This window comes from Tachysurus vachellii, chromosome 20 (assembly GCF_030014155.1).
Source record: "Tachysurus vachellii isolate PV-2020 chromosome 20, HZAU_Pvac_v1, whole genome shotgun sequence".
NCBI lineage: Eukaryota > Metazoa > Chordata > Actinopteri > Siluriformes > Bagridae > Tachysurus > Tachysurus vachellii.
Window position 1 is genome coordinate 6055192 of NC_083479.1, and position 14090 is coordinate 6069281.

Sequence of the window (14090 nt, forward strand, 5' to 3'; positions counted from 1 at the left end):
TGAAAACATTTACATTTAAATACATTACTGTAACCTCGTTGGTGTAATTTATTGTTTTGAAGGTACTTTAAGGCGTGTTTTATTGCGTATGGTACTGAACTGTGGTACAGCTTTGTGTACTATATAAAATGTTTCCGTATGTGTTTATATGTTAAGGGCTAAATTTAACTAGGATTAAGCAACCAGACTTTTCCCTCATTTTATCTATGAAGCAGTCTAGAAAGTCTTATTACATCACCGTGTATGACTAAATGAGAAACAGGAGGTTTCTGACCTCCCAGTATGAAGCATCTGTTTGAACAGCTTTTAAACTCCCTCTTCTAAAAGACGAGATTTTTGAGACTTCCACCGTCTCCATGTTGCAGTATAGAAAAATAAGAACAAGAAATAACAGCATTATTCAAGGTTTTTTTTTACTTTTGAGTTGCTGTTTACATTTACATAATTTGGCAGATGCCCTTATCCAGAGCGATTTACATTATCTCATTTTTGTACAACTGAGCAATTGAGGGTTAAGGGCCTTGCTCAGGGGCCCAACAGTAACTAAACGCTTTTTAATTCCAATTTTTGTAGATAGCGACATGAGTTTTTAGATGAGACAGGACATCAGAACCGTAACATGGGAAGGAGGAGGTTCCGAGTACTGAATATTAGGTGATCTTTCAGGTATTTCTACCTGAACACAAAGGCCTTAGCTGTTGAGGGATTAAAATAGAAACCGATTTCTACTGTAAGAACATTTAAAAGTTTACATTACAACAATGTTTATAAAACTTTAAGCTCAGATCGGATCCTAAAACATTGAGCATACGGTGATAAGAATGTAACTAAGAGACAATTCATTGTTGTTTTTTTAATATTTTATTAATCTGCAAATTATAATGAAGTTTCTGCCTCAGAAATATAAACGTGACTAGATAACTGAGAGGATGATTAATGAGAAGCATTTTTTTAAACAGTCAGTTAACATTGAAAAAAAGCAGAACTGCTTACATTGTGTACCAGCACTAAAGTTTAGTAGCTCTGCCTGAATATTGGATGTTGAATTCAAGAGCATCAGTGCGCTATGCACCATAGACAGATACTGTGTGCGCGCGTGTGCTTGGGGATTTGCTCATTCCTTCCGTTCCAAATAACGGCTTCTCCAGTGAGTATGAAATGTTCCACGTGGAGTGTGTTAGAAACCAGGGGACACTTTTATAAGACATTTATATCGTTAACACAACGTTAACTTAACAAGTAAGTAAAGAAACAATTCATGAACAAATTACATAGAGACCTTTTCCCCCCAGCCAAGACTTTGTATATATTTTTGGGATTATTTGTCACTAATTCCGAACATCCTTTGAGACCCATTTAGTGGCATGACTAATGAAGTCTGTTCATACCTTCATAAGTAACATAACATTAACAGGGAAAAAAAAGAAAAGGTAACAGGAACAGTTTAGTGAGTGTTGACATGACGCAGTGAGTGTTGACATGACTCTGTGGGTTTCTGACTGTTATTTTTGGCTTTAGAAGTGTTCGCATAAAGACGTGTCATTTTGTATTAAATCTTTGTCATAACGTTGTGCGTTATATTTTTCCAGCACTTCAGCTCACACATCATTACATTTGATACTTCTTTCTTTCTTTTTTTGCATTTAAATGCTTCTCTATAGGCACCAAGAAATATTTATAAGTGCACAATTAATACGCTGATAATTAAACAACTTGCTGTGTAAAGTTTTTGTACTTGGAAAGTTGCCAGTTCAGAGTGTAGTGAATCCTAAACCAGAGCTTATCAAATAATAGTCTAAAGTCATCATTTATTATGTACATTCCCTTTAATATAGTGCATCTTCTCCAACCTCTTATCTTGTATTCAGAGGTGCTAAGTGCAGGACTAGTGAGTGGACTAACAATGTTTTACAGGCTGCAGCTTTATTCTCTAGTCAATCTGTTATTTAACCCCAGCCCATGCCACTGACTGGCTACTTCCCTCTCTTGCCCCGCTTCTTCCTTAAACCGATCTTTCCCGAGCTGTGAGATGATGGTTCTGGTGTGGATGTTGCAGGGGCAGTGACGGTGTTGAGTTGACCCTCCTGGATCTCCTGCCGTCTTTCGGTGGACATGTTATCGATCTGTTTCTGCGCCGAGAGTGTGAACATGATGTCACGCAGTTGGTCCTCGAGCTCTGCGATCTGGGTGTCCTTGTTAGTGGCTATCTCGATACTTCGACGCTCCTCTTCCTGCAGCTTCGCCTGGAGTTGCTGCTGATTGGCTCGCAGACATCGGTTCATTTCCTGCTCTTCCCGCAGCTCCTGGCCCAGCTTGGTCACCTTGTTGTTCAGCTGTGAGCATCTAAATATGGGAGTGGACATGAAATACACAGCTGTTACAGAAGTCCTGAACTGCTCATGCCATGTTATTTCAGCACACAAATCCATAAGTCATTTGTGTTGACTGTCACAAGAGCTGTCATTTCTTTTCTTCTCGTACTAAATGCTGTGTGGTCATGTATTATACTCATGTAGCTCAGTAAGATACAGAGAGAAAATCTAGATAAATGCACTGTAGCACTTACTTTTCATTTCAGCACAGAGTTAACACTGATACACCAACATTCCTTGCGCATGTGTAATTACACGTCTAGGTGTGCACGGTTGGTTTACTGGACTGTTACCTGTTGCTGCTTGCATGTTATATGACTTCCCTGTTTAGCAAACCTATTTTAAGCGAGTCATAAGGTCGACTAACTGTGTAGGCATGCTAGCGTATTTTTAGCAGGTCTGATACTTGGATTCTTGCCACATCATCATGCACTCATTTCAGGGACCTGAAATTTCCCCTCACAGGCAGCAGAGGGCTCTAAATGAACAAACAGCTACTGCTCTGGGTTTAGGGAAGAGTGAGTATAGTAAAGATTTACTTTCTCTCCATGGTCTGTTTCTCTTTGGTTAACTTATTCAGCCTGAGTTCCAAGTTATCGCACTTCTCAATCGTCTCCTTGAATTTGGCTTTCATATTGCTGATCTGAAAGCAGATGAACTTGTTACTTTTCTTATATCTATATAGTTGTAAAATAATTAACATGAATGCTACTGGATGCGTTTCCAAATATGAGGTTTTACCTCTTCCGCCGTTTCCTTTTCTAGATGTACAATTTTATTCTCCCAGTAGATGCGTTGTGAATCCAGTTGGCTGGTCAGCAAAAAAGAATACTAGGAAAAGGTGGTGAATATTCTGAAATACGTCACTGAACACTGAATATCATAAACTAGAGTTAAAAAAACATACCTCGAGCTGTAGCGAGTCAATCTTCTCTTCCTGACAGATGTCACCCTCGCACCCGTACTGTACAATTTTGCCGTCCGTCTTGCTGCCAACCAGCCGATGCACATAGTTATCTTAGTTTACATAAAGCACAAAATAATTATTTGACTCACTTTTAGGCAGGAGCTTGGCTCAGAAATGTGTGTGTGTGTGTATATTTATATATATATATATATATATATATATACACAAACACATACACAGTATAACATAAAATGTTTGCATACCGCCTGCATAATCCCAGACTCTCTGATTGCTCTGATTGGTCAGCTGCATGGCGTAGGTGTGCTGTGTTTCCTCAAAGTGCTTGGAGGCATGGAGACTAACGTAGCGGCCGCACCCGACGTGGCCGCAAATCAGGCAGATCCACAAGTTCTGTGGACAAATTTTATGTGTCAGACATCAAATTTGCCATAAAAACATATACTGTAGATTTGTACCTGCTGTAATCATAAAGCGCTTATCCCAGTACTCTTAAAGCTATAAGTACACTGCAGTGATTTATAATCCTGCCAGAACTTCTGTTTGGAGTTTGGTCCCTTGCCACAGTCTACGTCAGGATTACCATAAAGCTGCTTTGTGACACTGTCTACAGATAAACACACACACATAACAGAACAGTGTACAACTGAAACATCTGGATACCTCTTGCACACCGCACTCAAAGCATTTATTCTCCTCCACAGGCTCTGGGGTTTGACAGTACCTGCACACAGGGCACCTAGAGAGACAAATGTAGTCACACATAAATGCACATTCACAATGTCAAATTCTAGCCGTCAGCAAATTTATTGTCCTCGCCTGAACATCACTGTCACTTTACTCAGCTTACGAGTCAAAGGTCATTGGCTACAATAGTACAACAGCCTAAATACAACATGTCATAATGTCTGGAAAGAGCTAGGAACTCTGGAAAAATTCCCAGCAGACCATTTTTTTAAAAACAAATAATAGATGTGAGAATAGTAAATAGTGTATTGTACGGCAGGGCATCGTTATGAACGATAAAAACAAAGGGACAAAATGGAGTATATCAAAAAATAAGAAACACAGCTTCGGTTGGACTGAAATGAAACAGCATCCACTCAGAATGGGTCGTAATTATGTTACACGCTTTGTAGAGTTTTTGGAAATCTGTGGATCAATTATCTGTTTGGTTTAGCAGAGAAGGTGATTACTGGAAAGGCTGTTACTCACGTGGCATCCTCCCAGCGCCGCAGGCACTGGCTGTGGAAGCTGTGGTTACACAGGGTGGTGAGGACACCGTTCACCGACTCGTCCATGCGCTCCAGACACACCGTGCACTTAGGCAACTCGGTGAGGTCCATCACTGGTAAACTGGCTCCCTGAATGGGGTGAAAACAAAACGAGCCAACTATATGATAAGATCAAAATGTTTGCAGAAATCCACCGTCATGTATCAACGTGAGAAATAAGAAGAGTACAAGCAATTTAAAGCACACTGACAAGATGTACACAATACAATACAATTGAATATTTCTCCCCTTTAATAACCCAAATTAAACTTGCAGGTTTTTTTCTGTAAAAGGGGAAACTGAGATAATTTATGTCCAGACTTTTTCCACCTTTAATGTTAGTAAAGTAAACAAAACTAGATTTTTAAAGTTCATCCTGACAAACTTTGATGTTGGCTTGTCAGAGCAAGTATTAATAAAAACCGGTATGCTAGGATGGCAATACTTTTGGAGGCGAGCGGTTACGAGCATGTGACGTCACCTGAATACACATGACTCAATTCCCCTCAATGAGCCGAGTGTTTTGATATATCACACGTCCATTTTGTGGTATTTTTTTATTTTGGGGGTGGGGCTGCACGTGACATCATCTGAATACCTGTGAGGAAGTCCCCCCCTCATTGTTCTGAGTGTTTTGATATGTCACATGTCAATGTTGTGGAAAGTTTTTTGATTTTGCATATATTGGGGGCGGGGCTGCAGGGACCAGTTTACCCTAATCACCCTAAAGAAGCTGGCCGAGTTTGGTGCAGATAAGCTCGAAAGCTACCAGAGTTATAAACCTCTAAAATTTATAATAGATCACTATGGCAAAAAAGGGAATTTGAAACCCAGTACCGTGAGTACCGGTACTCGGATAGCTTAGAAAAATAAAAGCAACAAACTTCAGACCAGGTTCTATGACGTATCCCATTTTGGTTCATGTGGCTCGAAAGACCTAGGAGTATTAGCAATTAATATATTTTTGTCTAAGAAGAATAATCAAAACAGAATGTTGGCTTCTAAAAGCCAACATAAACATCCAAATTAAGAGCTGTTTCTGTAGGATTGTGTTGACAGCACCTTGGTTTAAACTCAACTTCTTGACGCCATAATCCCAAAGAGCTTACAAAGGAGTCAGTCTGGTGAGGGATACAACAGAATTTACAAAACTACACGTACGATGGGACACTTTTATCGACAAGTTGAGGAAATGAAGCCTCATACTGACACCAAGTAGGTGTGGAGGCTGCCAGGAGATCTACAGCAACAGCTGGAAAATACTGATAACTCCCTGCACGTCATGGCTCTCTCTCATATCCTACACAAGCCCTATACGGAAGGTTTCACTCTAATCAAGCAGAAGCTCCACCTGATTTCACCTGTAATCATTTGGTTTTGACTTTCAGTAGACTAAGGTGTGGCTTTCTGTACAAGACTTTACGACCCTGTTCTGATAAGACCACGGTATTACAGATCGCTCCCATTCCAATCTATTTTGGCACAAAAACACAAGTCTCTGTTAGACTGCTGAAGATAAGGAGGAATTTCACCGTCCGGCATGATAAAGACCTGAAGCACAAACCCAAGTTAACAGAGGAACAGCTTCCGGTTAAATGCTATCAAAAAGCTGTGGAATGGCTTGAAGATGGCTGTGCACATGAGTTCCTCTTGCAATCTTATAGATCTGGAGAATTTTCCCCAGTAAGAGTGGAATAAAATGGTCAATTGATTGCTGTGTTTTTTTGGTTGATGAATGTTTTAACTGGCCAAGATTTAGACTTGGAAAAGGACTTGAAAATGGAGCCTGAAATACTTACCTTCTGCATCTCATCCATTCATTTATCACATAGCATGTAAATGTGGAATACATAAAGAAGTGCTAAATCTCTGTAAGGAGGGGAGAAAGCAGGACGTTTCCAAATTTTTACCTTTTCAGACTTGATCACCTCGGCCCTCTCCACATAGACCAGCTGGCAAACAGCATCCTCGATGGAATTGAACTGCCGGCCATTGCAGGCTGTATAGAAGCTGTCAGCATCGGCCTATAGAAGAAAAAAAGAAAGAAAGAAAACAAATCGATGCAGTTTAATCAATAAAATTCAAGAACTCTTCTGCTGTGGTATATAAGCGGACTCATATATTGCTGGTATTGGAGGCTGACAGGAGCTTACCTGGGTGGCAAACTTAATCAGCACCATGTACTGGTTGGGAGTTGAGTCACGGATAATCTTCATGTGCTCCATGACATCGTTAAAGGATGCCACAAACTTCATGAGGTCATGGCTGGTCATTGTTGTCGGCACACTGAGCACGCAAAGCATGGCGCTGCGCCTAACGTCCTCCTTCAGCGACGTCATCTTGCTGTAGCCCAAAGTATACAGGGTGTAAAAACACGGTTGCATACGTGCATTCTTATCAGTATCCAGCGGAACAAAGGATTCATTGTTCACAAAATCTGTTGGTTTTTTTTTGACAGAATGTCTTGTCTCACACTGACTTTTAAAAAATTAACAATGTAATGTACGTATGAATGAATGCTAGCATAATGTTAGTTGTAGCGCTAAAGAGGACACGTGGTTACAAATTGTTCTCACCAAGAGGTTTCAGTGCTCGATGTAGTGTCTCAAATGAAGAATTCTGTACTTTAAACCAGAATCATTTTTAGAAGAATTGGAGCAATTCTCCTCTATGTTGGTTTAGATTTTTCTATACAGAAACCTGCAAGTACATTTAGATCTCTAACGGGAAAATCACACGTGACGGTGACAATGAAAATCTCCCTCAGATGAAAGGAGAAAGAAAACTTCCAGGAACTAGACACAGAAGGGAACACATCCTCTTCATTATGCATTATAACTAAATCATCACGGTATGCAGCTTTATAGCACATAGTCTCTGAACAGGCCAAAAAAAATTATGTTGAACAGAAAAAGGATGACGACATGCTTCTGCTTGCCAGTCAGTCAATTGTTGGGCGTTCACTGAACTGAAGAGCTGTATTTGTATTTATTTCAAGTTTTAAAATAGTTTGCGTAACTGAGTTAGCTTAATGTGCTTCAAAATACCATTCTAACATACCAAAAGTGTTTTATTGGATTCAGACTCGGTGAACGGGAGAACCACTGAAGAACACTAAACCAGTTTGAGACGACGTTTGCTTTGTGACACATTAGATTGCGGCAACTATTAACCATCTTCTAATGGCCGCAATCTAATGTGTCACAAAGCAAACGTCACGCATGCCTCAAAATCATTATCATTACAATCTGATAGTAGATGTAAACATCACCTAAAGCTGCTGGATTGTGTCTGCATGACTTTTCTGCATTGCACTGCTGCCACATGATTGGTTGATTAGATTACTGCCTGAATATATGGGTCTATATGTGTCTCATTGTGTATACTGCACAAAATATATTATGTGGCTTTAAAACAATCGTTTAATCAAAAGCGTCTCTTCACTAGTTAACATTATGCCACTTTTTATTTTAAATCCTGGTCAGGTTTGTGATGAGCTAAAACCTGTCACAGGAACACTGAGGCATGAGGCAGGAATACACCAGTCCATGGCAGACTATACAGAGTTCTTACTTTGTCTTGTAGAAGTGCATGATGCCATGGATGATCTCCACAGATGGGTTGCCACTGAAGAAAGAGATCTGATCTGGAAGCTGTTTGGAGGGCGAGTCAGAAACTTTAGTGGCATCGATCTCTTCTGTCTTACTGCTGCCGCTTTCCTCTGTTGACTGCGGGCAACCTTTCTCCTCAGCTCCATCTACAAAAATGCATGCAATTTCCTGAAATTCAGCTATGATTGTTTGCTACCGATGTTGAATATGGTGATGACTAAAAGCTTACTTATTTTCTGACTGAAATTCCATTTAATGCATCTACATTTTGCTACAATTTCTAAAGCCCCATGCATACCTAACGCTTTAAACTGCCATGTTATAATCCAGTTAGAGTCAGAAAAGTCAGTGAAGTGAATCGAATAGGAAATGTATGTAGTTTGCTCAGCGATTAATCTGTTGTACGAGTTTTGATGGTTTGACAATTCTCCTTTTTCTACAGACAAGGCAGGGCTCCTCAGAATCAGTCTGCTGTCTCGCAGTGAGCACTACAGAGCTTGAACATTGTGTTCAGGTAATCTAAGTGGGAGCTAGAAGAGACATTTGGGAAAAACGACAAACGTATGGCGTTGATTCTAACCTGAACTCGCCACCAAAGTCTCAATCACCATGTCTGACATGACCCGGCGGCCTATGTGCTGATGGAGGATGGCAGCCTTCTCGCGCTCCGTCTTGCCTCCTAGTACCATCTTGGCAGAGGCCAGGGCCTTGTCTTGCATCTCCTCTTCAGACATCTTCTCATCTGTGGGGAAACGGACATCGAAAAAACAAAACACCTTACTGCATTTCATTTCCAGTCATCCAGATTCAGCTAGTTGTGAGAGGTCAGTGCTGGACAAGATAATCAGCACAAAAACACAGGACAGTGACGTCACATGATGTGCAACCTAAACACTGCACAGTCACTCAGGAGGCGGAAATCTAGAGGCCAGGAAAGTTCTAGAAACGCCTGGAAACCTATTTGTTACCCCCATGAGTCCTAGTTAACGAGTTAGCTGGTTGTTAAGGCAACTGTCAATGCATTACCTCACTTCTCTCTCTCTCTCTTAGATAGTGACTGACAAATGTACGACTGGGAAAAGCTTTATCACGGCTACTAAAGTGACACCAGCTACATATTCAGCTTGTTTATTAACTTTACCTGCACAATATTGAAAGTCTTGTGGCATAAGCGACTGGTCTGCGAGCTCCAGACGGATCACTACGAGTGAAATGCTCATGTGGTAAACTGTTAGCTCACACGCTAAACTCTGGGGATTTAATTAGCACATAGCAAAACAAAACAAAGCGCGAGCTCCGGATCACATAAACAAAACAGTCAAAAAACACCGTTAAACAACTAGCTACGGAAACGGATTTTCTAATTTATATATGATCTACACATGAATTCAGGGTTCAGTCGTTATGTTCAGCTCTTGAGTAAGAAAACACGAGATATTAACTGAACTTCAGGATTGAGGTAAATAAAGCTGTCATGATTCGTTTCCGGGTCAGGTGTTTAGACCCGGAAACGAATGTATCTGAATCTAAATCTAATATAGAAGCTCGAAATCGGTATATTGAATATATTTTATAAGACGGATTTAAATTACGACGAATTAAAACCACACACAGCCCGTGGTGACAAGTCGGCTAATTGCTTTTATTTCCTTCAAAGATATGTTACAGAAGTGAATTAATATTAAATCTCTTACATTTATCAAGCTGGATACGAATTATTCGCGAAATTCGAGTTTTCACAAATACATAAAAATCCAGTCAAACCCCCGAATTTCTATAAATGAAAACCTCGTGTGACCGAGAGATGAAATACATTTTCACATACAAATATCAAGTTTAAATAACTGCCAGACACAGGAACAGTTTCTTTCCACAGGCAATGAATGTACAATGTTATTTATGTCTATACTTTTAAGAGTCACCAACAGCTGGAACCAAATCCCTTGTGTGTGTAAACGCACTTGGCCAACAAACCGGATTCTGATTCTGATTTCAGTTACACGGGTTTGATGAAAATTTCTTGACACCCAGTCATTTCATATTGCTAAAGAAATATTTTGTATTTTTAAAACAATACAGAAATAAAAAGGATGCCACAATAAATGCATAAATTAAGACCAGTTATTCAAAATGCTGAGTAAAAGCAAGAGGCGCAGCAATGACTCAGCAAATTGGTGCCTTTTACTCTGGTGGCTTATTGTACACTTAGGACTTCCGGTGAAATCCTCCTACTTTTCTAAACACAGCACTGGTGAGGGGGTGCTGATGTGTAATTTCTAGTCTGAGAGTCACTCAAACACTACTAATTATTATTATGTTTTTTTATTTTATTTTTATTTTTTAAAATCAAAACCTGCTTATTGTGATGTCTTTGATGTCCATGATCACCTCAGTACATTATATACTTTTTTCTCTGCTTTCATGTCAAACCATTTTCTTTCTCAATTAATTCATGTCTCGTTCAGCTTTTCTGCAATTCATCTCCATATTTAATATAACAATCCTCTTTGAGAAAGTGTCTTTTGCTGTTTAGTCATAATTTTAGGGCTGTGAGCTTTGCCTTTTATGGCGTTTTGTGGCCATCACCATCAGCAATTCATCTGGTAAATTTACACATAATTAGCATTTATCATTCATCATATACACACCAAAGTATCATAGATTCTGTAACTTTTGTAAATCTGGTTTGGAGTAGGATAAAAGAGTGGGGTGCTGGGTAGCTGAAAGTAGGCAGTCATTTTGTTTAGTTCTGGTGAGCAATACCATGTTCTCCCGTGTGTTTGATAGCAGTGTAATCTGTTTACAGCAGAAGTGGATTACAGAGACACAGAGTCACACAAAGAAACAAAAATCACTGCAGTGTGATTAAGGGTGAATAAACATGGAAGAACCTCCACATTTTTGGGTGAGTTGCAAGATGGAATGTAGCGATGAGTAGCAACTGGTAAAAAAAAATGTGTTGACTGTAATAGGCAGAAAGACATTTTAATCAATATTTTCATACTGTCAGTGGTAACCATCTGATCATACACTTTGAATAATCATGAAACCATGATACAGTGACATACTTAATGCTAACATACTAGGATTAGACAAGAATCTGACATCATACTGTTAATGGTCTCTGAATCATTATAGATCAGAACATGCACACCCTTTTTTCTTGGGATAAAATGGGATAAAATCATCAATCAGCGGTGTTTAAGAACACCGCTGCCAAGCATCCACCTGGCGAATCTCCGCTCTCTACCCAACAAAACGGACGAACTCCTTCTGCTCAACGGGAAAAATAAGGACTTTTCGAACTCTGCTGTTCTCTGTTTCACGGAAACCTGGCTGAACGACACCATTCCGGACAGCGCGTTAAGTCTGCCGGGCTTTCAGCTTTTTAGAGCGGACCGTGACGCAGAATCAACGGGGAAATCGCGCGGCGGCGGGACGTGTTTTTACATCAATGAAAGGTGGTGTTCTGATGTAACTGTGTTAAAGAAGATGTGCTGTCCAGATCTGGAAACATTCTTCATTAACTGCAAACCGTTCTATTCGCCGCGGGAGTTTTGCTCGTTCATACTGGTGAATGTTTACATTCCACCTCAAGCGCACGTGAGCTCGGCACTACAGACACTCGCTGATCTGATCACAGAGAGTGAGCAACAACACCCGGACTCTGTACTAATAATTCTTGGGGACTTTAATAAAGCGATTCTCTCACGTGAATTGCCTAAATACAGACAGCATGTTACATGTCCCACCAGAGACAGTAACACACTGGATCACTGCTACACAACAATAAAGGATGCATATCACTCTGTCCCACGGGCAGCTCTGGGACTTTCTGATCACTGCTTAGTTCATCTCATACCGACCTACAGGCAGAAACTGAAAACAGCTAAACCTGTATTAAGGACTGTAAAAAGATGGACTAAGGAAGCAGAGCAGGATTTACAAGCTTGTTTCTCGCTCACTGATTGGACTGTTTTTGAAGATGCTGCCACCGACCTGGATGAGCTCACAGAGACTGTAACATCATATATTAGTTTCTGTGAGGATTTGTGTATTCCTACCAGGACTCACTTAACCTACAACAACGATAAACCATGGTTCACTGCAAAACTCAGCCAGCTCCGTCAGGCCAAAGTGGATGCTCACAAGAATGGGGATAGGGTCTTGTACAAACAGGCCAAATACACACTAGAAAGGGAGATCAGAGTAGCAAAGAGAAACTATTCTGAAAAGCTACGGGCTCAGTTTGCCTCTAACGACTCAGCTTCAGTGTGGAAAGGTCTGAAAGCCATCACCAACTATACGACACCATCCCCCAGCACTGTCTATCGTTGTGGAAAGGTCTGAAAGCCATCACCAACTATACGACACCATCCCCCAGCACTGTGGTGAATCAACAACTGGCAGACGACCTGAACGAGTTCTACTGTAGGTTTGAAAAAGCCCAATTCTCACCTCCTGTAACCCCTGACTCCAACACACCTAAAATTCAGGTCAGCGAAGATGAGGTGTGTCAGGTCTTTAAGAAGAACAAAAGGAGAAAGGCACCAGGCCCAGACAGTGTTTCACCAGCCTGTCTGAAAACCTGTGCTGATCAACTGGCCCCCATCTTTACTCGGATATTCAACACATCACTGGAGCTGTGTGAAGTACCCTCATGCTTCAAAAGCTCCACCATCATCCCCGTCCCAAAGAAACCCAAAATTACCGGACTAAATGACTACAGACCTGTGGCCCTAACATCTGTGGTCATGAAATCATTTGAAAGACTGGTTCTGGCTTATCTGAAGGACATTACTGGACCCTTACTGGACCCTCTGCAGTTTGCCTACAGGGCAAACAGGTCTGTGAATGATGCAGTCAATATGGGACTGCATTATGTTCTGCAGCATTTGGACAGACCAGGGACCTATGTGAGGATCCTGTTTGTGGACTTCAGCTCTGCTTTCAACACCATCATCCCATCACTCCTTCAGCCCAAGTTATCCCAGCTATCCGTGCCCTCCTCTGTCTGTCAGTGGATCACCAGCTTTCTCACAGACAGGCAGCAGCTAGTGCGACTGGGGAAACTCAAATCCAGCACCCGCACCATCAGCACTGGCGCCCCCCAGGGCTGTGTTCTCTCCCCACTGCTCTTCTCTCTGTACACGAATGACTGCACCTCTCATGACCCCTCTGTCAAGCTCCTGAAGTTCGCAGACGACACCACACTGATCGGCCTCATCCAGGACGGTGACGAGTCTGCTTACAGACTGGAGGTGGAACGGCTGGCTGTCTGGTGCAGCCTTAACAACCTGGAGCTGAACACGCTCAAGACAGTGGAGATGATCGTGGACTTCAGGAGAAACCCCCCTGCTCTCCCCCCACTCACCATCATGGACAGCATTGTGACAGCAGTGGAGTCATTCAGATTCCTGGGAACCACAATCTCCCAGGACCTGAAGTGGGACATTCACATTGACTCTATTGTGAAAAAGGCTCAGCAGAGGTTGTACTTCCTTCGCCAGCTGAAGAAGTTCAACCTGCCACAGGATCTGCTGAAACAGTTCTACACTGCAAAAATTGAATCCATCCTCTGCACTTCAGTGACTGTTTGGTTTAGCTCAGCCACCCAATCCGACCTCAGGAGACTACAGAGGGTAGTTCGGACTGCTGAGCGAATCATTGGCACAACTCTCCCTACACTCCAAGACCTGTACTTCTCCAGAGTGAGCAAAAGGGCAAAGAAAATCACTCTGGACCCCTCACATCCAGCACACTTACTATTTGAACTGTTGCCATCTGGCCGACGCTACAGAGCCCTGTGTACCAAAACGACCAGATATAGGAACAGTTTCTTCCCTCAGGCAATACATCTGATGAACACTTAACATACATCTGATGGACACCTAACATACACAGAACA

At 41.4% G+C, this 14090-nt stretch overlaps 1 protein-coding gene across 2 annotated transcripts; it reads right to left on the reverse strand.

Annotated features, from left to right (window-relative positions):
- Window positions 1-842: 842 nt before the first annotated feature.
- On the reverse strand, window positions 843-9669 carry brap (BRCA1 associated protein). 2 transcript variants are annotated; one of them, XM_060895207.1, is made up of 12 exons: window positions 9324-9669; window positions 8763-8924; window positions 8145-8328; window positions 6725-6914; window positions 6482-6595; window positions 4513-4661; window positions 3961-4036; window positions 3543-3690; window positions 3280-3389; window positions 3114-3203; window positions 2912-3015; window positions 843-2343 (listed from the first exon to the last, which is right to left on the reverse strand). In XM_060895207.1, exons 1-12 carry the CDS (start codon window positions 9400-9402, stop codon window positions 1974-1976), a joined length of 1776 nt encoding a protein of 591 aa, XP_060751190.1. In that variant the 5' UTR covers window positions 9403-9669; the 3' UTR covers window positions 843-1973. The 2 variants fall into 2 exon arrangements, with proteins under 2 accessions (XP_060751190.1, XP_060751191.1); XM_060895208.1 differs by lacking the exon at window positions 2912-3015 and having other exon boundaries at window positions 2057-2343.
- Between the last annotated feature and the right edge of the window lie 4421 nt (window positions 9670-14090).